At 41.1% G+C, this 22,386-nt stretch overlaps 1 protein-coding gene across 3 annotated transcripts in view; it reads right to left on the bottom strand.

The window, feature by feature from the left end:
- Positions 1 to 22,386, bottom strand: part of Klhl8 (kelch like family member 8) — a 51,384-nt gene that overhangs the window by 5,785 nt on the left and 23,213 nt on the right. For all 3 annotated transcript variants that reach the window (XM_036201207.1, XM_036201208.1, XM_036201209.1), the window contains exons 3-8: positions 11,987 to 12,535; positions 10,508 to 10,694; positions 6,181 to 6,324; positions 4,397 to 4,508; positions 390 to 558; positions 35 to 194 (exon numbers count right to left, since the gene is read on the bottom strand). In XM_036201207.1, coding sequence (XP_036057100.1) covers positions 35 to 194; positions 390 to 558; positions 4,397 to 4,508; positions 6,181 to 6,324; positions 10,508 to 10,694; positions 11,987 to 12,535 — 1,321 coding nt within the window. The remainder of the gene's footprint in view (positions 1 to 34; positions 195 to 389; positions 559 to 4,396; positions 4,509 to 6,180; positions 6,325 to 10,507; positions 10,695 to 11,986; positions 12,536 to 22,386) is intronic.

Below are 22,386 nucleotides of genomic sequence, written 5' to 3'. Positions count from 1 at the left end.
GTCTTGATAGATTAGAGAGATGACATGTACTCACCAACAACATATAAGCAGCCATGAAGTTCACTAACACCATTGCCTGCTCGTCGCTGACCCATTTCCTTGACCTCTATCCACTTGTCCAGATGTGGATGGTACCTCTCCACACTGGATAAGGAGGCCACTCCATCATTGCCACCCACTGCATAAACATGGTTCTAAAGGAGGGAAAACATGCATCAGATTTTAAATGGATCTATCCACAGTCCTAACAGGTGAGCAGAACATAGGGAAACCGGTATTTCATGAGCAATTTGGTATATAGTCAACCCTGCAGCTGCTGACATGAATCAGATCATGCTGACCGTGGACGTGGTTGGTGCCTCTCCATGGGAAGTGGCTGTGTAACTTACTACTAAAGCCACAGAGCCAACGCCTCCACGGGGAGTGTTCATTGGTGCCACTGTACTCCACTGGTCAGATTCGATGTCGTATCTCTCCACGTCACTAAAGCAAGTATTGTCATCTAACCCTCCAATTGCATATATTGGGCCCCCTAAGGAGGCCAAAGCAATTCCTCTCCTGCAAAACAAACAAACAAACAAAAAAAAAAATATGGGTAAAACATGCTTTAGTATCTGAGTTTGTTTCAGGAAAAAGAAGAAAGTTTTATCAATGCCAACCACTTCCGAGGATAATCATCAAAGCATGTGGTTTTCTTCCAGTGTTTTAAAATGTAGTAAAGTTTCTGAGCAGGTGCTCAGACCCCTTGACCTGTACAGTGCATGGCCTACACTGGAAACTTGGGTCAAGCTCTGTTCTTTTCTTTTTCTGGGGGTTGAGCCCAGGGCCTTGCATCTAACAGGAATGTGTTCTACCCCTGAGCTACATCCTAACCCTAAACTCAGAACAAATAATAATGCAAAACACAACAAAATAGTATATAGAAATCCAAAGTGTTCCATTACCAAATAGATAGTTATTTAATCGAGGACTTAATGGTTCAATAAGAGAGCAGTCGGCTACAGATTCAAAAAGCCAACTTCAGGTCTGAATCCATGAGTCCATTTTGTTGTAGGGTTTCATTAAAACGCGGTACAAAGAATGTTCATTTTTCTATCACATGCTTTGCATGCACTGCTTTATTTCTGAGGAGCATTTTTTTTCTTTGAAAGGAAGACTTAGCCCCTACTGAAAGCTAACTCGTTGTTATATGGGCAATAAAAAAGGACAAATTATAGCCACCAAAAGTTGAGCTATTGTAAATGCTACCGTAGCCTCAAAGGCCTCTGAGGATAAGCGCTTAACTTATAGTTGGCTTTAGGTCCCTCCCATTTCCCTGGAAACATTAAAGAGTAAACCTCAGTTTCGCCACTCCTTGAGCTTCCTTCCTGGTCAAAGGTGCGGAATGCTCTAGTCCCAGTTAGTGTCACACAGCATGTTCTTGGGTGTATTCCTAACCTGCTAATCTTTAAGGTAGCCCTGTGTTTACATCATTCAATTTTTTGTGCATCCCTGTATACACTTTATTTTCAAATTATAAACATATATTTCTACATAAACAGATTATATTAATTGCAAAACATGCACCTGAAGTAAAAGTTTAAAAGTTGATAGAGACCAGCACAAAGAACAGTGCAGCATGGGGAACAACATGATCATAATCTCCCTGAGCTCTCTTCACTCCTGTGAATGTAGACAACCCTCTTCCTGTCCTTTACTGTAAACACGCTACCCCTCTCCTTTACTGTAGACAACTGTAAACACACTACCTCTTTCCTTTACTGTAGACAACTGTACAGTAAACATGCTCCCCTCTCCTTTACTGTAGACAACTGTACAGTAAACATGCTCCCCTCTCCTTTACTGTAGACAACTGTACAGTAAACATGCTCCCCTCTCCTTTACTGTAGACAACTGTACAGTAAACATGCTCCCCTCTCCTTTACTGTAGACAACTGTAAACACACTACCCCTCTCCTTTACTGTAGACAACTGTACAGTAAACATGCTCCCCTCTCCTTTACTGTAGACAACTGTACAATAAACACGCTACCTCTCCTTTACTGTAGACAACTGTGCTGTAAACACACTACTCCTTTCCTTTAATGTAAGCAACTGTCCTGTAAATATGCTTCCCTCTCCTTTACGGTCTATGTTTCACACTGGCACAAGCCACCTACTCTACTCTGCACAAAACGTCCACAAACCCAACCTCCCACCATGTAGTCCTGTTATAACTAATACGTTTTAGGCTTTAATATACACCCTTGTTTGACACTTTTTGAGGGTTTTGTCTATAGAATATTTGGTCTGCTTGTTTTGGGAGCTGCTGATGTTGGCTGCACTTAGTGGTGCTGGGGAATTCAACTCAGGACCTCGGGCATGTTAGGTAAGCACTATGATACCGAGCTGTATCCTGGGGCTACTGCCTTTCTGAATCCTGTTTTGGTGACATGATTTTAGTTGCTCTTTCATCTAGATGTTGGAAGTTACTATTCAAATCATTAATACAAATTTACAAGAGACTAAATTACTGAATCATGTAGTTAACATTCTCCCCTTTAGACAAACTCTCATAATCAAAATATAGGTCAATTTATTAAAGATGAGAATTTAATATATCTTAAAATTGTAAAGAAAACAGAAATTGAGAGAGCTATTTTCTTAACAAGATAATAATAAGCCTTAGTGCTAGTTAGTATCAAGTTTGAGAGAATCATTACATGAATTTTCATTAAGGTCAGAAACAAGACAAAAATATCTGCTTCAATTTCTATTCATGTGGCATCGAATTATCAGCCAATAAAGGAGGTATGTGAAACAGATTAGAAACCTAAGAATGTACAAGGAGGGCCTGGAGGGATGCTCAGTTGTCAAGAGCACTCACTGCTCCTGCAGAGGACTGGGTTTGATGTCTGGCAGTCTTGTTAACCCAGTTATTGACAACTGTAACTCTAGCTCCAGGGGATCTGATGCCCTCTCTGGCCTCAGTGGGCACTTGCATGCACGCATGTACGTACACACACACACACACACACACACACACACACACACACACACACACACAATCTATAAAGAAAAATGTATGTATTGGGGAACTGGCAAAAGTTGGCAGCATTGCATCGATGCTTATTTCTGACACTGAACTCCAGCTGTGAGATGTTAGATATGGGAAACTGGGTGAAAGATATATGGATATATCTTGGCATGACAGGAACTTCTTGCCAGGTGATTCTTAGCTCTAGAGGGCTACCCTCCAGAATTGGAGGATTTTTATCAGCATCCCTGAGCTCTGCTATGAGATACTAGCAGTAACTGTCTGGCAGAGGAGGTAATATGATCTTCAGCTGAGAATACCTGACACCTGGGACTCTACATATTCTTGGATGACAAGTGTAAGGCCTGCCTGTATGACATGAGACCTTGTCTTGATTCAGTGCAACAAAACAAAAAGAAACAGAGCACAATACCGAGGGCTGTTGAGGTGGCTCAGCAGATAAAGCATTTGCCACTGAGCTTGATGACCTGAGTCTGACCCCTGGAACCCATGATGGAAAGAGAGAACCGACTCCTGTGAGCTCTCCCTGACCTCCACACATGCACTCCTGGTGCAGGCAGGCATGCACTTCCCTTCTCCTCCGCCAAATAAATAAATAAGTGCAAAAAGCATTTTAAATAAAATTAGACAAAATGAACAAAAAAAAGGAATGCTACCATATTTTCAACTTTTCTGGAAAAACAAAAACAACAACAAAAACTCCTAAAGTTGTTTCAAACAAAAAGTTTCCAAAAGGGCAGCAAGGGTTCCTACAGAAAACTGGCTACTATGATGGGAACTAAAAGGCAAGTCCATTCAAACCAGTTTGAAAGTGTGTGTGTGAGTGTGTGCACACGCACATGTGTGCACAGGTGCTGGAGGAGTCCACAAGAGAGTATCAGCCTCACAAAGCTGGAGGTGGTTGTGAGCTGCTCGATGTGGGTGCTGTGTACTGAACCTCTGGAAGAGCAGCACACACCTTAACTGCTGAGCCATCTGGCCACACCCTTATGATTCCATTATTTTTTTTAAAACTTTTATTTATTTGATGTGCTTTAGTGTTTTGCCTGCATGTATGTCTGTGTGAGGGTGTCTGATCCTCTGGAACTGGAGTTACAGACAATCGTGAGCTGCCAGGTGGGTGCTGGGAATTGAACCCTGGTCCTCTGGAAGGGTGCTATTGACCACTGAGCCATCTCTCCAGCCCCTATGATTCCATTCTTACATATAAAAAATTGTGACAAAGCATGGCTTTGGATGCTCTGACAAAACGGGCTTGAGAAGGAGAAGTTTGTCAAAGCAGGAAAAGCTTCAAAGTAAGATGTGTTTTCAGTCTTTTTACTTTACGCTATCAACTCAAAGGAGTTTGCAGGGTCCTACCTCTTGGTGTTCATTGACGCCTTCATCATCCATCTGTTAGTGAGAGGATCAAACATCTCCATGCTACCCAAATGCTCATTCCCATCATGTCCACCCACCGCATACACTTTACCTGTCAAATAAAGAAGCATTTTTATTTAATTCCCAAGTGATACTATTTACATGTAAACAATACGTGACTAGAATGTCAAAATAAATTAACTTTTAACATTTTTTTCCTGTTCAACATTGAACTGAGGTCATCAGTAGGAAGTGAAAAATCAGTGCAAGCTTTCAATAAACATGTCCTTGTGTGTACAGCTATAATTCTTTCAATAAAAAAGTGGGTTTCACCACTTTTACCAAGTAGTAAACGAAATCATTAATTCTGCTTTCAAAACAGGTCAATAAAATGGAAAAAGGCTAATAACAAATAAGGAAAATATAAAACTATTAATACAAAATGATCAACCTTTTTCTGAGTTAAAAAAAAAAATACAGAAAGTGAGAAGACTGGTCTATTACCGAGCTATATCCTCAGCTGCCTCAGCATTTTCCTACCCTGTACAATTAGAGAAATAAGATTTTAAATCATTACTAAAAATTAATTAATTGCAGAACCCTAGAAAATTTGTTAGAAGGATTTTAAAAATCACCATTTCTTATTTTGTAAGAATTCTGATGTTTCTGCAAACACAGAGGCTGGGGACAGCTCAGCAGGCAAGAGTGCTAGGTGCTCTTCCAGACAACCCAACAGCACCACACTGATGCTCCAAACTGCCCAGAACCCTGTTCCAGTGGGATCTGATGCCCTCTTCTGGACTGTTCTTGCACCACGTACACACATGGTATACATACATACATGCAGACACACAGTCATACACATAAAATAAAATTAGCTGGGTGGTGGTGGGGGCACACCTTTAATCCCAGCACTTGGGAGGCAGAGGCAGATGGGTCTCTGACTTTGAGGCCAGCCTGGTCAACAAAGCAAGTTCTAGGACAGTCAGGGCTACAGAGAAACCCTGTCTCAGAAAACCAAAATGAATAAACAAATAAACAAATAAATAAATAAAATAATAAATAGAATATATAAAAAATAACTAAGGAGCTAGGAATGTAGCTCAGTAGGCAGAATTCTTGCCTACCACACAGGAAGCCCTGGGTCAACTCCCAGCACTGAGCAAACTAGATATGATGTGCACACCTGTGATCCCAGCCTAAGAGGCAGAAACAGCAAGATCAGAGGTTCAGTGTCAGCCTCAGGTACACAGTGAGTTCCAAGACACAAGGGGCCTTCTCTTGAAAATTTTAGTAAAAACTAAAACTGATTTAGAACTTAAATATTTACTATAATTGATCTCAGGACATTTCATACATAAGTTCTACCACTGAGACATGTTCCCAGTCCTTGGCAACTTGAACCAGGGTCTTGTCATGTAGCTCAGGCTGGCCTGGAACCCAAAATCCTCCTGCCTCAGTCTCCAAATGCTGGGATTATAAGTATGTGCCACCATGCCCAGCTACAAGAATTTTGCTTATCAGCTGCTCATTTTAAAATTTACATACCAGCATGCTAATTTATATACCAATTTGATAATTTGTATACCAATATACTAATTTCTATACCAATATGCCAAGCATCTGTGGACAGAGGCAAGCAAATGACCACCACTCAAAAATTTCATCAATATATTAAAATACTTTACAATTAATATATTTCCTTATAAAAAGAAAATCTCAAAGCTTGTGTAATTAAGAAAAGCACCATGGTTTTATGATATCATTTTCAGCAACAGACCCACCTTCCACAGAGATCACACCCACATGCCGCCTTCGGCTGTTCATTTCTGGTCCAAAGAACCAGCTGTTTTTGTTGATGGAATAGCATTCAATGCTACGAAAGGGGTCACCAGATCCACCTCGGCCACCTACACAGAACAGCACACCTGAAGGCAAAGCCACAGGACACATGTCAACATCATGGCTTGTTAAACTTTAATTAGTGAGAAAACAACTGTCCAATTCTGAGTAATTTTTAAAGGGTGAGCTATGAAATCTACTTTTCTTTTTGTCCCCTTTCCTTGAACTTTTCAAAGATGGTGATTCATCGGTTATCAATCCTTTTCTGTATCCTCGATCATTACAAGTGTCCTTGCTAAAGTCCTAACAATCATTTCACTTGTTTTTCTCTAGGAAAAAGGACACACAGACTCATATAATGCAGAGAGAGCCTCTGTCCCGGCCACTGCGGAGCTGCCTGCCTTAACCAACCTCTAAAGTTTCCCCACTGGACATAAGCACAGAGTTCAATACGTTCACTTACCTTTTTGGAAAACTCCTTTCTTTGGTGCCTGTGACATCCAGGTTTTCTTTCTGTTTTCACGTTCCACGCGCTGCCCACTCATCACTTTCTACACTCTCCGGAGAGGTTCATCTCTGTGTTAAATTGCCCGTATCATGGTATCTTCAATCAACATGCCTAAGCTATGCTGCCACGGGAGCCTACAGAGCTCTGAGATGCAGTGTGCCCCATCTCCTCCCTTCCTTCCGTTCCCAACATGTCACACCTGTCCCTATCAAGCTGCCACTATCTCAGTGCAGGTCTCCAGCAGCTATGGTTCAGTTGCAAGATCCAGCCTGTCCTCACTAAGAAGCCATTTTGCTTCTAGACTGCCAACAGAACTGTGATGGTTTATATGAAAATGGCCCCCATAGGCCCACAGGGAATAGCACTATTAGGAAGTGTGGCATTGTGGGAGTAGGTGTGGCCTTACTGGAGGAAGTGTGTCTTTGAGGTTTCAAATACTCAAGCCTGGCCCAGTGTATTGTTCTCTCTTCCTGCTGTCCATGGATCTGGGTGTAGAACTCTCAGCTACTCCTCCAGCACCATGTCTGCCTACACACCACCATGACCTGCCATGATAACAACAGACTGAGCCCCTGAAACTGTAAACCACCCCAATTAGATGTTTTCCTTTATAAGAGTTGCTGTGGTCATGGTGTCTCTTCACAGCAATAAAACCCTAACAAAGACAAGGACATTTTGATAAAAGACTGTTTCAACACCCTCCCATAACCTCTACCCAAAAACTTCAGCAAATGCCTTGAATTGTAAAAATGGTTAAGATGACATATTTTATATCTATTTACCACAATTTGGAAAAAGCAACTTTAATGTAATTCAGAATCATCTGAAGGTATGAAGTAGAGATCTGGGGTGTGACCCTCAGAGTCTCTGATTCAGTCATTTAGGGAAAGATTTAAGGATTGTATTTCTAACAGGCTCCTGGGGGTGACCATTTTCATCACACTCTGAAAAATACCGAGTGCCTTCAACGTCAAACCTCAGGGCTAGAGATGAGCTCAGGGTTAGAATGTTTGGCTGAGGGCTGGGATTCGTCCCAGAACTGCAAGAAAAACAAATGATGCCTTTATCACTGCATAAATACCCTCTAGTCTAACCCTGCCAACAGTTCAAGCTCTGGTGCACCATCCAGTGCCCATCCTTGGAGCTCCGACAGCGCTTTTGGTACCTATCATTCACCTACACATGACTGAAATGTCCATACGCTGACATTACCACCCCAAACTAGAGTACGACTGTGAGCATTTACACATTAACTAGACAGTGCCTGGCATGTGGCTCACCTGTTTGGAAGTGAGCATTTACACACTAACTAGACAGTGCCTGGCATGTGGCTCACCATGGAAGTGAGCATTTACACACTAACTAGACAGTACCTGGCATGTGCTCAGCTGTTTGAAAGTGAACATTTACACACTAACTAGACAATGCCTGGCATGTGCTCGGCTGTTTGAAAGTGAGCATTTACATACTAACTAGATAGTGCCTGGCATGTGCTCAGCTATGGAAGTGAGCATTTACACACTAACTAGGTAGTGCCTGGCATGTGCTCAGCTATGGAAGTGAGTGTTTACACACTAACTAGACAGTGCCTGGCATGTGCTCACTGTAGAAGTGAACACTTACACACTAATTAGACCGTGCCTAGCATGTGCTCACCATGGAAGTGAGCATTTACACACTAACTAGTAGTGCCTGGCATGTCCTTGGCACTCGGGAGCTAAAGGGGACTGAAGAGCATTCCCCCTAACTGGCATCCTGAAGATGATCTATGGATTATATAAAACAAAGGCTGAGCTTTACTTTCTGAAAACTTTTCCTGTCCCTTACAAAGTGCCATCCCCCACTCTGTACCCCACACTTGGTGGTCACAGCAGAGCACTGGCAGTGCTCCACTGAATTTATCTGTTCAATTATCTTTTCCCAACACAGGCTGTTCGTATGCTTTTCTACAGACTATTCCAGAGTCTGCAACGGTGGAGGCATTTACTGTTGGCTGAGTGACTACAGAAATGAATGAGTTTCCCCACTCCTGCAGTCAAGTTGATAATAAACCAAGGCCTTGAAAGATTAACAGTGCAGGATTAGAATCCCAGAATGTAATCTTATTCTTAGATGACATTTTTTCTAAACTACATCAGTCACCTTTGAACATGTTATGAAAGAAAAAAAACAAACAAACAAAAAGCTAAAATGGAGGCAAAAATATCAGAATACAAATGTGGCTCCTGTTTAGTTTGGAAAATCTCAGCCCCATTATTGGTTGTCTCTTCCCTAAATGGAAGAACACCATCTACCTCATACAAGGCTGAGTCCTTTGTTAAACCCGCTCTGTAACGTTCTTATATGAGACCACACACTGATGTTTGGTACATTCTGGCATGAACCTAGGCTGCTGAGATGGTGAATTTAAATCTGGGTTTGCAGAATGCTTGCCTAGCATGCACAGAGCCCTGAGCTCCATCCCCACAGTAAACAAACAAGCAGAGAAAACAGTGAACTTAAAGAACTTAATTAAACACCTTAAACGTATGAGACAGGATACACAAGAATAGAACTTCGAGATGGAAAACAAAAGTACCCTTTTTTAAGACAAGGCTGGCCTGGAAGTTTACATAGTCACTGTGTAGACTAGGCTGGCATCAAACTCATGAGATAAAAATCTCTACCTCCCTCTCTCTCAAAAAAGTGCTGGGATTAAAGACATGACTAAAAGTGTTGCTGGCTGTAACTGACAACCTGAATTCTATTTACTAACATATAAAAAGAAGAAATAACAGTCTAATTATTCAGAAGAGCATCTCCAGAAGCTGGTGGACTCATTCTGAAGGTAACCCTTTTTGTGGTGTCAGGCTAGCCCCACAGCACTGTTTGGTGACAATGCAGAGGAAACCTCTGTACAGGACTCCGTTTGCTGAGCTTCTGGACTTCTTATGTTCTCTCATCCTGGTCAGCCGGGGATACAGGAGACTGCAGGCAAGCCTGGCTTGTGTAAGACCCCCATCTCAAAACCACACACACACACACACACACACACACACACACTTTTCTTGGGGAAATACAAAGTCTAAAAGTGGTATAACTAATGTGAAGCTATATGCTTCTTAAATGTAAGAGCTTTAAATTCTAAAGGCTTAACAGCCCTTCATACAAATGTTTTTATGCTTTTCTTTTGATTTGGTAAAACATAATGACAAATACTGAAATATGTAATATGTGTCAAGCTCAATGTTTGGCACTATAGATACGAGCCTTAAAGATCTTCAGCCATTTCTTAAGAAAATGTCAATCTCAAGACATGTCAATAAAGAGATTACAAAGCAACATAGCCACACAAATCCTAACAATGCTCTCTAAAGGCACCAACAGCGGCCAAAGAATCAGGGAGGACCTCGGAGGAAAAGCTACAGATTCTGTAGGATTTACAGCCTTTTATAAAAACTGGCTATTGCAGCCAGGCACAATGGTGCATGACTACAATCAAGCACTCAAGAGGCAGAGGCAGGGCCGTGAATTTAAGGACAGCGTGGGCTACAGTGGGATTCTGTCTCATTAAAGCAAACTCAAAACAAGAAACTGCTGTGTTATAAAACTAAATGATGTACATTAAGAATTGTGGATACACACATACACCTACATACTAATTATTACCTCAAGACACTCAGACCCAAATTATCTGACTGTTAAGTTTAGGCATACATAACCCAGCCCTCAAATACGTCAAACTTGCTGGCAAATGGCTGAAATGAGCATAATTTACTCACCAGCCGTGTGCTTCCTTGGGGTAGTGCGGACCGTGTACTCAAAATCCGGGACCGGTTTGCTGCTCAAATGAAGGTGATAGTTCCTTGCTTCATCCAATAGATCTCTACATTTTAGGTTTTGCTTAACAATCTGTTCTTTTGCCACAACACCCATAAGAAAATCAACCGGCAATAATGGCAGACGAACCTACGATCATGAACAATTACACGTTAGAAGTTGGAAATATTTGTTACACATGCTTTAAAAAATCCAATTATAATCATGCTTTGAATGTGTTTTCTTCCTCTGAATAAAAATATACATAAATTTGCTCTTAATATGTTAAAATTTTGATAACCCCATTAAGAATTTTTATTAAATTTGAGCATAACTGAGCATCATGACTCATGTCTGTAATCCCAGAATATGGGAGGCCAAGATAGAAGGGTTCTGAATTTGGGGCCAGTCTAAGCGACAGAGTACCAGGCTAGTCTGGGATATATAGACTCTGTCTCCAAACAACAAATTGAATTAAGTACCCAATGGTTTTAGCTTTGTTTTGTTTTGAGACACATTTTAATGCAGCCCTGGCTGGTCTCAAACTTGCTGTGTAGCCCAGGATGCTTTCCAGCTCTGCTCCTCTTGCCTTATCTCCTAAGTGCTGCAATTACAGGCATGCATCACCACGTCTGCCTTGTGCTGTGCTGAGGATCAAACCCAGGGCTTTATCCATGGTAGGCAAGCATTCTGTCCACTGAGCTACATCCCTACCCTGACCCAGTATTTTTATCCATCATGAATTTTAACAAAGCATTAATGCAGAAAAAAGGTAAGTAAGGGAAACTATTCCTCCTCAGGTAGCATCATTTTACTGCTCAGTAAACAAAGTCAACAAAAGGAGGAAGAGGTGGAGAACAAGAGGAGACAGCAGGAAGGAACCAGACAAGGTACAGACCCTGGAAGGCCTAGTTGTTAGTTCCTTATCCAAAGTACCCACAGCACAGTTACAAAACAGTAACTATCATAACACGCATTCCTGAGGTTTCAAAATAAACTTTAGCATGCAAAGTGATGCCATGTGGTTTTTTCCAGAATAGATCTACAATCGTTAGGAATGGCTACACTTTCATTAGGAAAATGCTTCCTTAAAACTTAGAAACTTTGGGTTGGAGATTTAGCTCAGTGGTAGCAAGCCCAAGGCCCTGGGTTCGATCCTCAGCTAAAAAAAAAAATCTTAGAAACTTCATAATAAAGTCAGATATAGGTTTCAGGCAGAACTGTCTCCTAACACAGTATCCATATTTCATAAGGATATTATAAATATTTGAACTAAAAATCATTCCAATACAACACATCCAGATTACCTTTAGTGTAGAAACTGTTCAGGACACGAAGAGTTAACTCCAGATTGCACCCCTTCAGACACAGCACACAGCAATGCACAATGTGGACTTGCTCTCACATAACCTTACCCCTGCACAGTCCTACTTGAGCCCTACCTGTGCAAGTGTCTCATCCAGCCATTTAGAATGATGCTGGGGATTGGCAAGGAGCCACTTGATAGCCGCACTGTAGACCTGCTTTTCACTGTCGATGTTGAGATCACTGGAGGACAGAAGCTTGTGGAGGTGCTGGGGAGACACACTCACGAAGTCTTCACAATCCACCACTTCAGTGAAGTGCTCGCAGGCATACTGGTCCGCCATGTCCATCAGGTCTATTCGGTTGTGACTCTCCGCAAAGGCTCGTACTGCCAGGCAATTGGAGGGATGAAAATGTAACTTCATGTATTCACAGCAAGCCCTGGCCACCAGTTCAACCTGCAGGATACATGCTGCATACAGGAGAGGCTGGACGTTGTCTACTGTCAATGTGAGCCGTGAAGAGTAGACGAATTTCACCAAGTCTTCCACGGCATCACCATCAAAGTCTCGAATCTCAATCAGTGCCTGCTTGGCTTCAGCCATCTCAGAAAGAAACATGGCTCTGAAGTAGGGAATCACACAAGCCAGCACCAGTTTGTGACAAGAGATCAGCTTTGAGCCAACCTGTTCAAAACAGCACACATAATGAGAAGGCCGTTCCAGATCACATGCACCTCCACATCAGCAGAGAACACATGCTGTGGACGATGACAAGGTTCTAAGCAGCTTGGACTCAAGGGTCATCTCAATAATGCAATCCTTTAGCTGTTTAGCCTGCAACCTAGGCCAGTTTCTTCAGGTCAGGTAATTTTCATCTCCCAAATTTTCCACACAGAACTATTGTTTTCTATATTATATCATATTTGAGGATCATTTTGTGAAAAGTAAACATTTTTAAGGTAGCCTAAAAATATCATTTTAACAGTTATCTGAGGGCTGGGACTATACCTTAGTGGCAATGTGCTTGCCTTGCATGTTGAATTCCCAGCCACAAAAGTAAAAATTGAAAACACTCTATTACATAATAGTGCAATTTCCAGAGAATCACTATTTTAATATTAATTTCCCACCAAAGCTATAAAAATCAATAGCTAGAGTGGTGGTTTGAAAGAGAACGGCTCCCATAGGCTAATATATTTGAAAGTTTGGTTCTGAAGAGGTGGAACTGTTTGGGAAGAATTAGGAGGTATGGCCTTGTTGGAGAAGGGCTTTGAGATTTCAAAAGTCCATGCCATTCCCAGTGAGCTCTCTTTCTTTCCACCTCTTGGTTGTTGTCTCAACATGTAAGCGGTCAACTACTGCTCCAGCACCATGCCTGCCAACCTGCTTGATACCACATTCACTGCCATGGTGGTCATGGACTCACCCTCTGATACGGTGAGCCCCGATAAATGCTGTCTTTCATAAGTTACCTGGTACAATGTCTCTTCACAGCAACAGAAGAGTAACTAAGATAGCCAGCAAATTATTTCATGTAGATTATAATAAAACTTTCATCTTCTATACCTCTATTTCAATGTCTTGATTAAAAAAATTAAAATGTGATCATGCCCTCCCAACCCCAATGTACTCTTTTAGAATAACTATTTAACCTAAAGTCTAAAGATCTTTGGATAGCCACATATGAAATACACAAAAACCTGGCCTTTTACTACATCAACTCTTCTCTGATGTTACATATTTCACCATATTCTGTAAAGTTTATTTCTGTATTTTCTTTTCTGGTACATAAAACTACTTATCAGTTAGCAAAACCATTTAATATTCCTGCAGTTTCCCCAACAAAACAGCTGCCTTCAAGACAGTCACCCTTAGAGGTAGGAATTTGTCTTGGCATGTGAGTACTCAGTCCACTCACTAGCACCTAAACAATAAAGGTTGTAAAAATGCTCACCCATATATAATTTTAGAGCTTTCCCTGTGAGGAAAGTATTTATGGGTTGGGGATTTAGCTCAGTGGTAGAATACTTGCTTAGCAAGCGCAGGGCCCTGGGTTTGATCCTCAGCTCAAAAAAAAAAAAAAAAAAAAAAAATTAACTTATTTTCCTTATATAAAAAAATATACAGTATTTAAAAATATTCCCACTAGTAAACATAATAGTACATTAACAAGTTTACCTCCTGAAACAATTTGACCTGAAGGCAATATACTGGCTGGTTTTGTTTGAGTTATTGTGCCTATGTGGTTCATTTGGAAATGTAGGGTAAAGTTCTAGTTTTTGAAAGCTATTATTATAAACTATATAGGATAATCAGGAACATAGGTTAGTATTTAGTCATTTATAACAATCAAATTTGTAGCTATGTTAGGTATGCATTCCAGATCATATAGAGACATATTTTAGATAGGTGGACTTGAAACCTTTCAAAGACCTATTGAATATGGCATTTAAAACGTTTTGTTAACCTAAAGTTTTTCATGACAATGAGACACATCTGCTCCTAGCAGCACCAATTTATTATTTCAGAGATGATGGGCATTGAAGAAACTCCATATGGGGTTTGCTTTCATTGTGGCAAGGTCAGCCACTGGGCAAAGAAACTGCTCTTGCCTTTGACTGCTGACAATGTGCTGTGCAGTCTGAATAAGCAGGACACATAGGAAAAAGACTGTTGAACTTTGCCAAAACAAGGCAGGACAGTCCTTCAAAATTCTTGCTTCACATAAGAGTCTGCCAGATATTCTGCAGGACACAGAAGAAAACAACTGATGAACCTTGCCAAAACAAGTCAGGACAGTCTCTCATATTTCCTGCTTCACAGAGGAGTCTGCCAGATACTCTAGCTGGCACATACCCAAGACGGCACAAAAGTTGGCAGAGTATGCAATGGGGAGGGGTAGAACTGGAAGGAGTTGGGGCATGGGGATGAATATGATCAAAATACAATGTATTTTGGGAATTCTTTGGGAATCTCATCCCAAAGAATTAATGAAGGGAAAAACTTCCTTTATAAAGTTGTTAACAACTCACTGGACAGATTACAGCAATGACATAGAGGTAAAAACCTCAGACATACAGCGAAAACAACCAAAATCAAGAGTTTCAAACTCACAAATTAGAAACATCTGAATAATGTTAATTTATTAACTTCATATTAATAACAACCATTTGGGGACTAGGGAGATAGCTCCATGATACACTGCTTGTTATGCAGCATGAGGACCAGATTGGATCCCCAGCATTCACATAAAGAGACCATGTGAGTTTGGCAGCCTGTCTGTAATCCCAGAGACAGAGACAGCAATCCATGGGCAATTGGCTGGCTAGCAGAGTGGAAAAGGTGAGCTCAGGATCTAGTGAGAGCCTGCACCTCAGAAAATAAAATGAAGGGGACCTGAAGAGACCTGTGTCAGCTTGTGGCTCCACCCACACAGGTGCACATGCTTACACACACACACACACACACACACACACACACACACACACACGATGATGATGATGATGATGATGATGATGATGATGGTCAGGGTTCTAGAACCAGGAACTAAGAATATTGGTACCACATAACCAGCTCCCTGAGAACTCCGCCTCTTGATGTGGACAGAATCCTCCTCAGCTCTTCACAGATCTTCTCATCTTAGTCTTCATTTCTAGCCCATGTGTATTCCTCTCTGCCACCCACCCACGTGCAGAAGCACACCCTACTAGCAACCCACAGTCACCACACTATCCTAAGATCCAGAGATGGAAACAGAGACCAAGGAACAGAGCACCCACCCAACAAAAACTTGACCAGATATCAATACCTTGAATTACCTCAATCATCATAACTCAGATGCCTCGATACCAGTGCAAAAACACAATCACTAACACCCAAGACATATGCCTCCCCCATAACCCATGAAGCCTCCACAGTAGATCCTGTAGCAGAAATGCAATATGGCTAAGGCATAAAGCAAGTACAATTATATATAAAATGGTAATTAGAGATTGGCAGGAGTAGTGCATGCCTTTAATCCCAGCACTTGGGAGGCAGAAAAAGGTCTCTGAGTTCAAGGCCAGCCTGGTCTACACAGTGAGTTCCAGGAGAGACAGGGCTATATGAAGAAATTCTGTCTCAGAAACAACAACAAAATAATCATGAATTACTATGTGCAAGAACCTTAATGAAAACAGTTCAAGACATGAAAGCAGAAATTAAAATCACTAAAGAAAATCCAAACTGATATTGCTGGTAGTCATGTTAGAGGAGCGGCAGGTGGCAACTGAAGTTCAGGTGTCAGCCACCAGGGGGCGACTTCCTGGTGGGTGAATCTCAGGCAAGGCCCCAAGACCCCAGACTCCAGAATGTCTTTGCTTCCGCTGGGCCTTCAGGTTTGCTGCTGCCATCTTTCTGGCATGGTGTGAATGGGTGTGGGGAGATCCCCACTGCCTGTACTGTAGTGTGCTTATCTCATGGAAACATCCTGTTCTACTGGGCATTTTTACCTGTAGATTATTATGAAGATGATTCCTTCCTAAGCTGTACTGTCTAAATGATGATGATGACGATGATGATGATGATGATGATGATGATGATGATAATGTTAGTTTAAATAGAGTTTTGATATAAAAAATAAAAAAAGAAAAGTGTCACACAGCTAGAACTCCTGAGTTTCTACTGAGGAGTAGCATAGACTGTAGCTTAGGTTAATGATTAATAAAAACAGCTGAGTCCCCCAGTAGCCTAGCTAGTTTATGTTCTTCTAATCTTAATGTTGAGAGATGTGTTCACAGGTTTCAAAGTGCATCATAGCTGAAAAAAGCTTTGAAAATAACTTAGACTAAGATGTTTTCAGCAAATAGCTTTGAGGTGAAAAACCCAAGAAGACAATCTAAAGTTTTACAAAGGCACATAGTTGAATGAGGAACTCTTTAAGGTCAGGGAACAAAAACAAAGTAGCCTGATTATCATTAGCTGATATACCTTTGTTGCTAGGATTGGTTGATGATCAAAGTTGATGATTAATTTCTTGTACCCATTCCTGTCCTCAATCTCCTGAGATAAAAAAAAAAAAACAACTATTGATGAGTGGTATGTACCATAAATATTTAAAGTAGAACTGATTGATTATTTTTCACATATAAAAGTTTAGGTTTGTAATTCCTTTAAGATTCCTTATAAGACTACCTTTCAAGATAAGTAATAAAGTAATTCGCTCTTTCTTTGTAACTGCAAAACTGCAGCCTGCTGGTAAAATATCTGACTGAAAAGAATATCTTGCTTGCCCACATGGTTAATCCATAACAAGTAGCTTGGGTATGAATATATGTGGGTTCTTGGGATGATTTGTTTTTCACCTATAATATGTAAAATGTTTAATCATGTAAGAGATATGGATAACATGCTATCTTTTTACTTGTATCCACTGTAATCATCCACTTGAAAAACAGAATGTAATCACATTGTAATTTTTTAAAAAGATTCATTTATTTATTATATATAGTGTTGTATCTGCATGTACCCCTGCCCGCCAGAAGAGGGCGCCAGATCTCATTACAGATGGTTGTGAGCCACCATGTAGTTGTCCGGAACTGAACTCAGGACCTCTGGAAGAACAGCCAGTCCTCTTAACCTCTAAGCCATCTCTCCAGCCCCACATTGTAATTTTTACACTGCCTGAAAGATTGTGGTGGGGGTACATAAGCTTTAAGGGAAAGAATAAAGAGAGAGTTGAAATGGGCTACAAGGAAAACATCAAGAATGAGAGAGTTAAAAGGAACTAGAAGGAAAACATCAGGAATGAGAGGAGGAAATCACGAGGAAAATAAAGAATAGAGAATGAAAATGAAGAATAAAGAAGAGGTCTGAAGGAAACCATCAATTGAGTGTGTGTCTTCCCCCCCCCCAACCTCCTCAGATAAAAAAGTCTAGTATCCACTAACTCCGGGGATTTCCTTTGAGCCCTGTGCTGCTGGAGGTTGGCACCCCAGGCAGCAAAACGAAATAAAATTGGAAATGAAAAGTTTAGGAAGTAAAAATCCCAAACAAACCTTAGAGGTATGTTGTAGGAATTGGTTCTGTTCAAACAATGACCTTTGGGCTGTCTGGCCCAATGGGCGTGGCCCATTCTGGGTACATGAAACTGAGGAGGGGGAGCACTCACTCTCTCTTGGGTGGTCGAGACAGAGTCAAATGTCATGAAACAGCTTGCCTTGGTCCCCTTCCCGCCAGGGGCAGAAGGACAGGACAGCGGCAGCTGGACCACCAGGATCTGCAGTGGTGTGTCTTACTTGTTTTGTATTAGTGAGTCGATTTCCCCACTGCACTCCTTAATAAATTGATATCGCACCTCACATGGCACAGGAAGTTCCTAGAAACAATGTTTCTTCTAGGAATGACCCAAACAGAAGGCTCCGACCTTCAGGGTTATGCAGACGGTGTGGTAAAAGAGGACATTGGACCAATGAATGCGATCAACAAGAGACAAACAGGGCGACCATCCACCACCTGGAAACAGCTGGGAGCCTCTCACAGGCCTCCAAGATGAACGTGGTCCAGCCATTCCCAGGCACTATGGAGGAAACTCCTCCCCAGAACAATTAGAGGACCCAACGCTTATTGTAAATCCATACTGCTCTGGATGATAGAACAGCTTTGGAAGATGATTAAAAATTCCAGGAAGAACCATAAAACGAATATTTTGACAGACTTCTATAAATGACCAAAGACCAAAGCTATGGTCAAAGATATTTTATTTGTGCTGAAATGTGATTTTATTTGTATGTTAATAAATAAAGTTACCTGGGGATCAGAGCTAATAGCAAGCCATTTAGCAGAAGTCTGGCAGTGGTAGCACATGCCCTTAATTCCAATCACATGACAGGCAGATCTCTGTGTGTTCAAGGATACAGCCAGCATGGAGACACAGGCCTTTAATCTCAATACCAACCAGATAGACAGGCGGTGACGAGGTCATGTGGTTGGGTTTACAAGCAATGAGAAGGCAGAACAGAAAGTCAATAAAAAGACAGACACACAGGAAGTAGGCCTCTTTCTGAGGGGAAGGATGACAGCGAGGGGTAAGAGGGTGGTCTTGGTCTTAGATTTTGGCTGCTACTCTGACGTCTTGGGCTTTTAACTCTGCATTTGGCTCTGTGTCTCTTATTTAATAAGACTATTACATCTACATTTGGTGCCCAATATGGCAAGAATTCATTAAAAACTGCTCAGGGGCTGGAGAGATGGCTCAGAGGTTAAGAGCACTGCTTGTTCTTCCAAAGGTCCTGAGTTCAATTCCCAGCAACCACATGGTGGCTCACAACCATCTGTAATGAGATCTGGTGCCCTCTTCTGGCCTGCAGCGATACATGCAGACAGAACACTGTATACATTAAGAAATAAATAAATCTTTTAAAAACAAACAAACAAACAAAAACAAAAAAAACAAAAAAAAAACCCACTCAGCTCGGCTCAGCGGCACACTGGCTCTCTGCCTCGGTGGCCTGGCTTGGCCTAGGCCCTAGGCCTGACCAACCATAGCTACAAACGGCACAGCTGGAGCTACTTGCAGCCAGATTGCCAACTCAAGCGACTCAGGCTTAAAAGAAAAAAAAAAAGGGCCAGTGCTACAAACAACTGAGGCCTGCTGAGCTACCCGCCCCGCTGCACTTGACTGGAACTGCAGCAACCACACGCAGCTCCAGACAGGCTGCTTGCGGCTGAAACACCAACTCACATGGTGGGAGCTTAAGGACGCCAGAGCCCAGGCCCGACTCAGCTCAAGCCGGAGCTCTGGCTGGGTTTTAGCTTTGAGCCAGAACACGAGGCTACGCCTTTTTCTTCCTTCCTTCCTTTCTTTCCCTTCTCTCTCTCTCTCTTTGGATTCCCATCTCGGACACTAGGTAGCAGTTTTGAAATTCCCTTGGATTTCTACTGTTCTACAGACTTGGTAAGTCAATTAAGATATCAGATATTTTAAAGGGAAAAGCTACTTAAAAGAGAAAAATTATTTTTCCATACACAAAAAATAGGCATTATGTATACATTAGAAGAAAACTGGACTTTGTTTGATAAAATTTTAGGCAGTCTGAAAATGGAACAACTATGTGAGAAGATTAGTGTTGATGGGATATACATTTCACCAATTATGCACATTATTACTTTCCTTATCCTTATTTTACTATTTAAAAAGATAGTCAATTTATGTGCCAGGATAAAAGCTTTAGAAAAGCCTGTTAAAATGAATTATAGAGAAATTCAGATTCAGACAAAAGAATTTAACAGTAAAATTATTTCAGGATTGGATTATAAGGTTACAGAAAGAAAGCCTGTTTTCACACAATCACCCATAATTTATCCTATAACCATACAGCAGCTACCTGGTCAAGTGAATGCACAAAATATTTGGACTCCAATTAAAATGTTAGATTTACAAAGGTTTAAGGAGGCAATACTATCTTATGGCATGCACTCCCTATTTGTAAAGCAAATGTTAAACTCCTGGTCAACTTATAATAAGATTATACCACAGGACTGGCGAGAGCTGGTACATGCTGTCCTGGAACCCAGGGCACAGCTGCAGTGGCAAATGTGGTTCAAAGAGGAAGCTAAAAACATAGCAAAACAAGGTAGGGATAAAAGTATACAAGTCTTCCAGGATCAGCTTGTTGGAGAAGGCCAATATGCTGCAGCACAAACACAATGTTTATATGATATCCAAACCCCAATTCTATGTCAAATGGCAGCCTTGAATGCATGGGACAGAGCTGAGGAAGCAGGAAAGAAAACTGAATCATTTACAAAGGTTATACAGGGCCCCAAAGAATCCTTCACAGATTTCTTACAAAGACTGACTTCAGCAGTAAACAGAATGGTACTGAATTCAGAAGCTAGCCAGATAATAATCGAATCTTTGGCCATTGAAAATGTGAATGCAGAATGCAAGAGAATAATCAGGCCGTTAAAGGCAAGATCTGCACCCTTGGAAGATTGGATTAGAGATACGTTTAATGTTGAGTCTCATGGCCATGATGATATGTGGATAGGAGAAGCAATTTCAAGAGGTTTGAGGAAAGTCAGATGTTTTGGATGTGGAAAGCAAGGACATTTGAAAGGGACTATAAACAGGGCATTCCTAGAAACAATGTTTCTTCAAGGAACAATGACAACAGAATGCCCCTTCCTTCTGGAGTATGCAGAAGGTATGGTAAGGGAAAACACTGGACCTACAAATGTAGATCAACAAGGGACAGACAAGTTAATACTTTGCCTCAGTCTTTGGGAAACTCCCAGAGGGGCCTCAGGCAGGCCCCCACAGCAAATCCAGTTCAGATCTTTCCTGCAGTCATAGAGGAAACCCCTACTCAGAGCAATTAAATAAATAAATGCCTATTGGAATAAACCAGGCTACTCAGAGTAATGGAACAACTGAGACAGAGAGAACAGAAAATTCAGAAGAAGCCATAAAGAAAAAATTTTGGCAAACTTCTATAAAGGAACAAAGACCAAAATTAACAATAAAAATAAATGGTGTTTTGTTGTCTGGTCTGGTAGACACAGGTGCTGACATGACCATAATTGCACCAGAATTTTGGCATCCAACTTGGCCTCTTCAGGAGGTAAATGTTCAGCTGTTAGGAATTGGAAAATTATCTCAAGTGAAGCAGAGTGCAAGATGGCTCAAATGTATAGGCCCAGAAGGACAGAGAGGAAAATTAAAACCATATGTGGCTAACATAGCTATGAACCTGTGGGGTCAGAGACCTGTTGCAACAATGGAATACTCAGATTAACATCCCTCCAACCTTAGAAACAAATCATAAACTAGCACATGTTTTTAAGAGAAATATCAGAAGGTATTATTCTAATGAGTGGTCACCAGCCATCCAGATTGTACAAGAACAAGGCAAACAACTGATGATCTTCCAAAGACATCAACAGTTCTACCTTTAAAATAGTCAACAGACACGCCTGTATGGGTTCAGCAATGGCCTTTAACAACAGAGAAACTCCAGGCTTTAGAAGAGCTCGAAGAAGAGCATTTAAATGCTCAGCATATTGAAGAATTAACCAGCCCTTGGAATTCTCCTGTACTTTTTATTAAAAAGAAATCTGGCAAATGGAGAATGGTAACAGACCTTAGAGCAATTAACAAAGTAATTCAGCCAATGGGCTCTCTACAATCTGGAATTCCTTTGCCTACTCTGTTACCTAAAGGATAGCCTCTCATAGTTATCGATTTAAAAGACTGTTTCTTTTCAATACCCCTACAAGAAAAAGACAGAGAAAGATTTGCTTTCACGGTGCCTAATTACAATAATTCTCAACTGGTTAAAAGATTTCAATGGAGAGTCCTCCCACAGGGAATGTTGAATAGCCCAACCCTGTGCCAATATTTTGTACAACAGCCCTTGGAAGTGATACGTAAAAGATTTCCTAAATCTATAATTTGTCATTATATGGATGATATTTTACTAGCTGACTCATGTATATACTTTAGAAAGAATGTTTGTTGGGGATTACAAATTGCTCCTGAAAAGATACAAAGAGGA

This window comes from Onychomys torridus, chromosome 10 (genome assembly GCF_903995425.1).
Source record: "Onychomys torridus chromosome 10, mOncTor1.1, whole genome shotgun sequence".
Taxonomy (NCBI): domain Eukaryota; kingdom Metazoa; phylum Chordata; class Mammalia; order Rodentia; family Cricetidae; genus Onychomys; species Onychomys torridus.
This window is presented reverse-complemented; position numbering and strand designations above follow the sequence as displayed.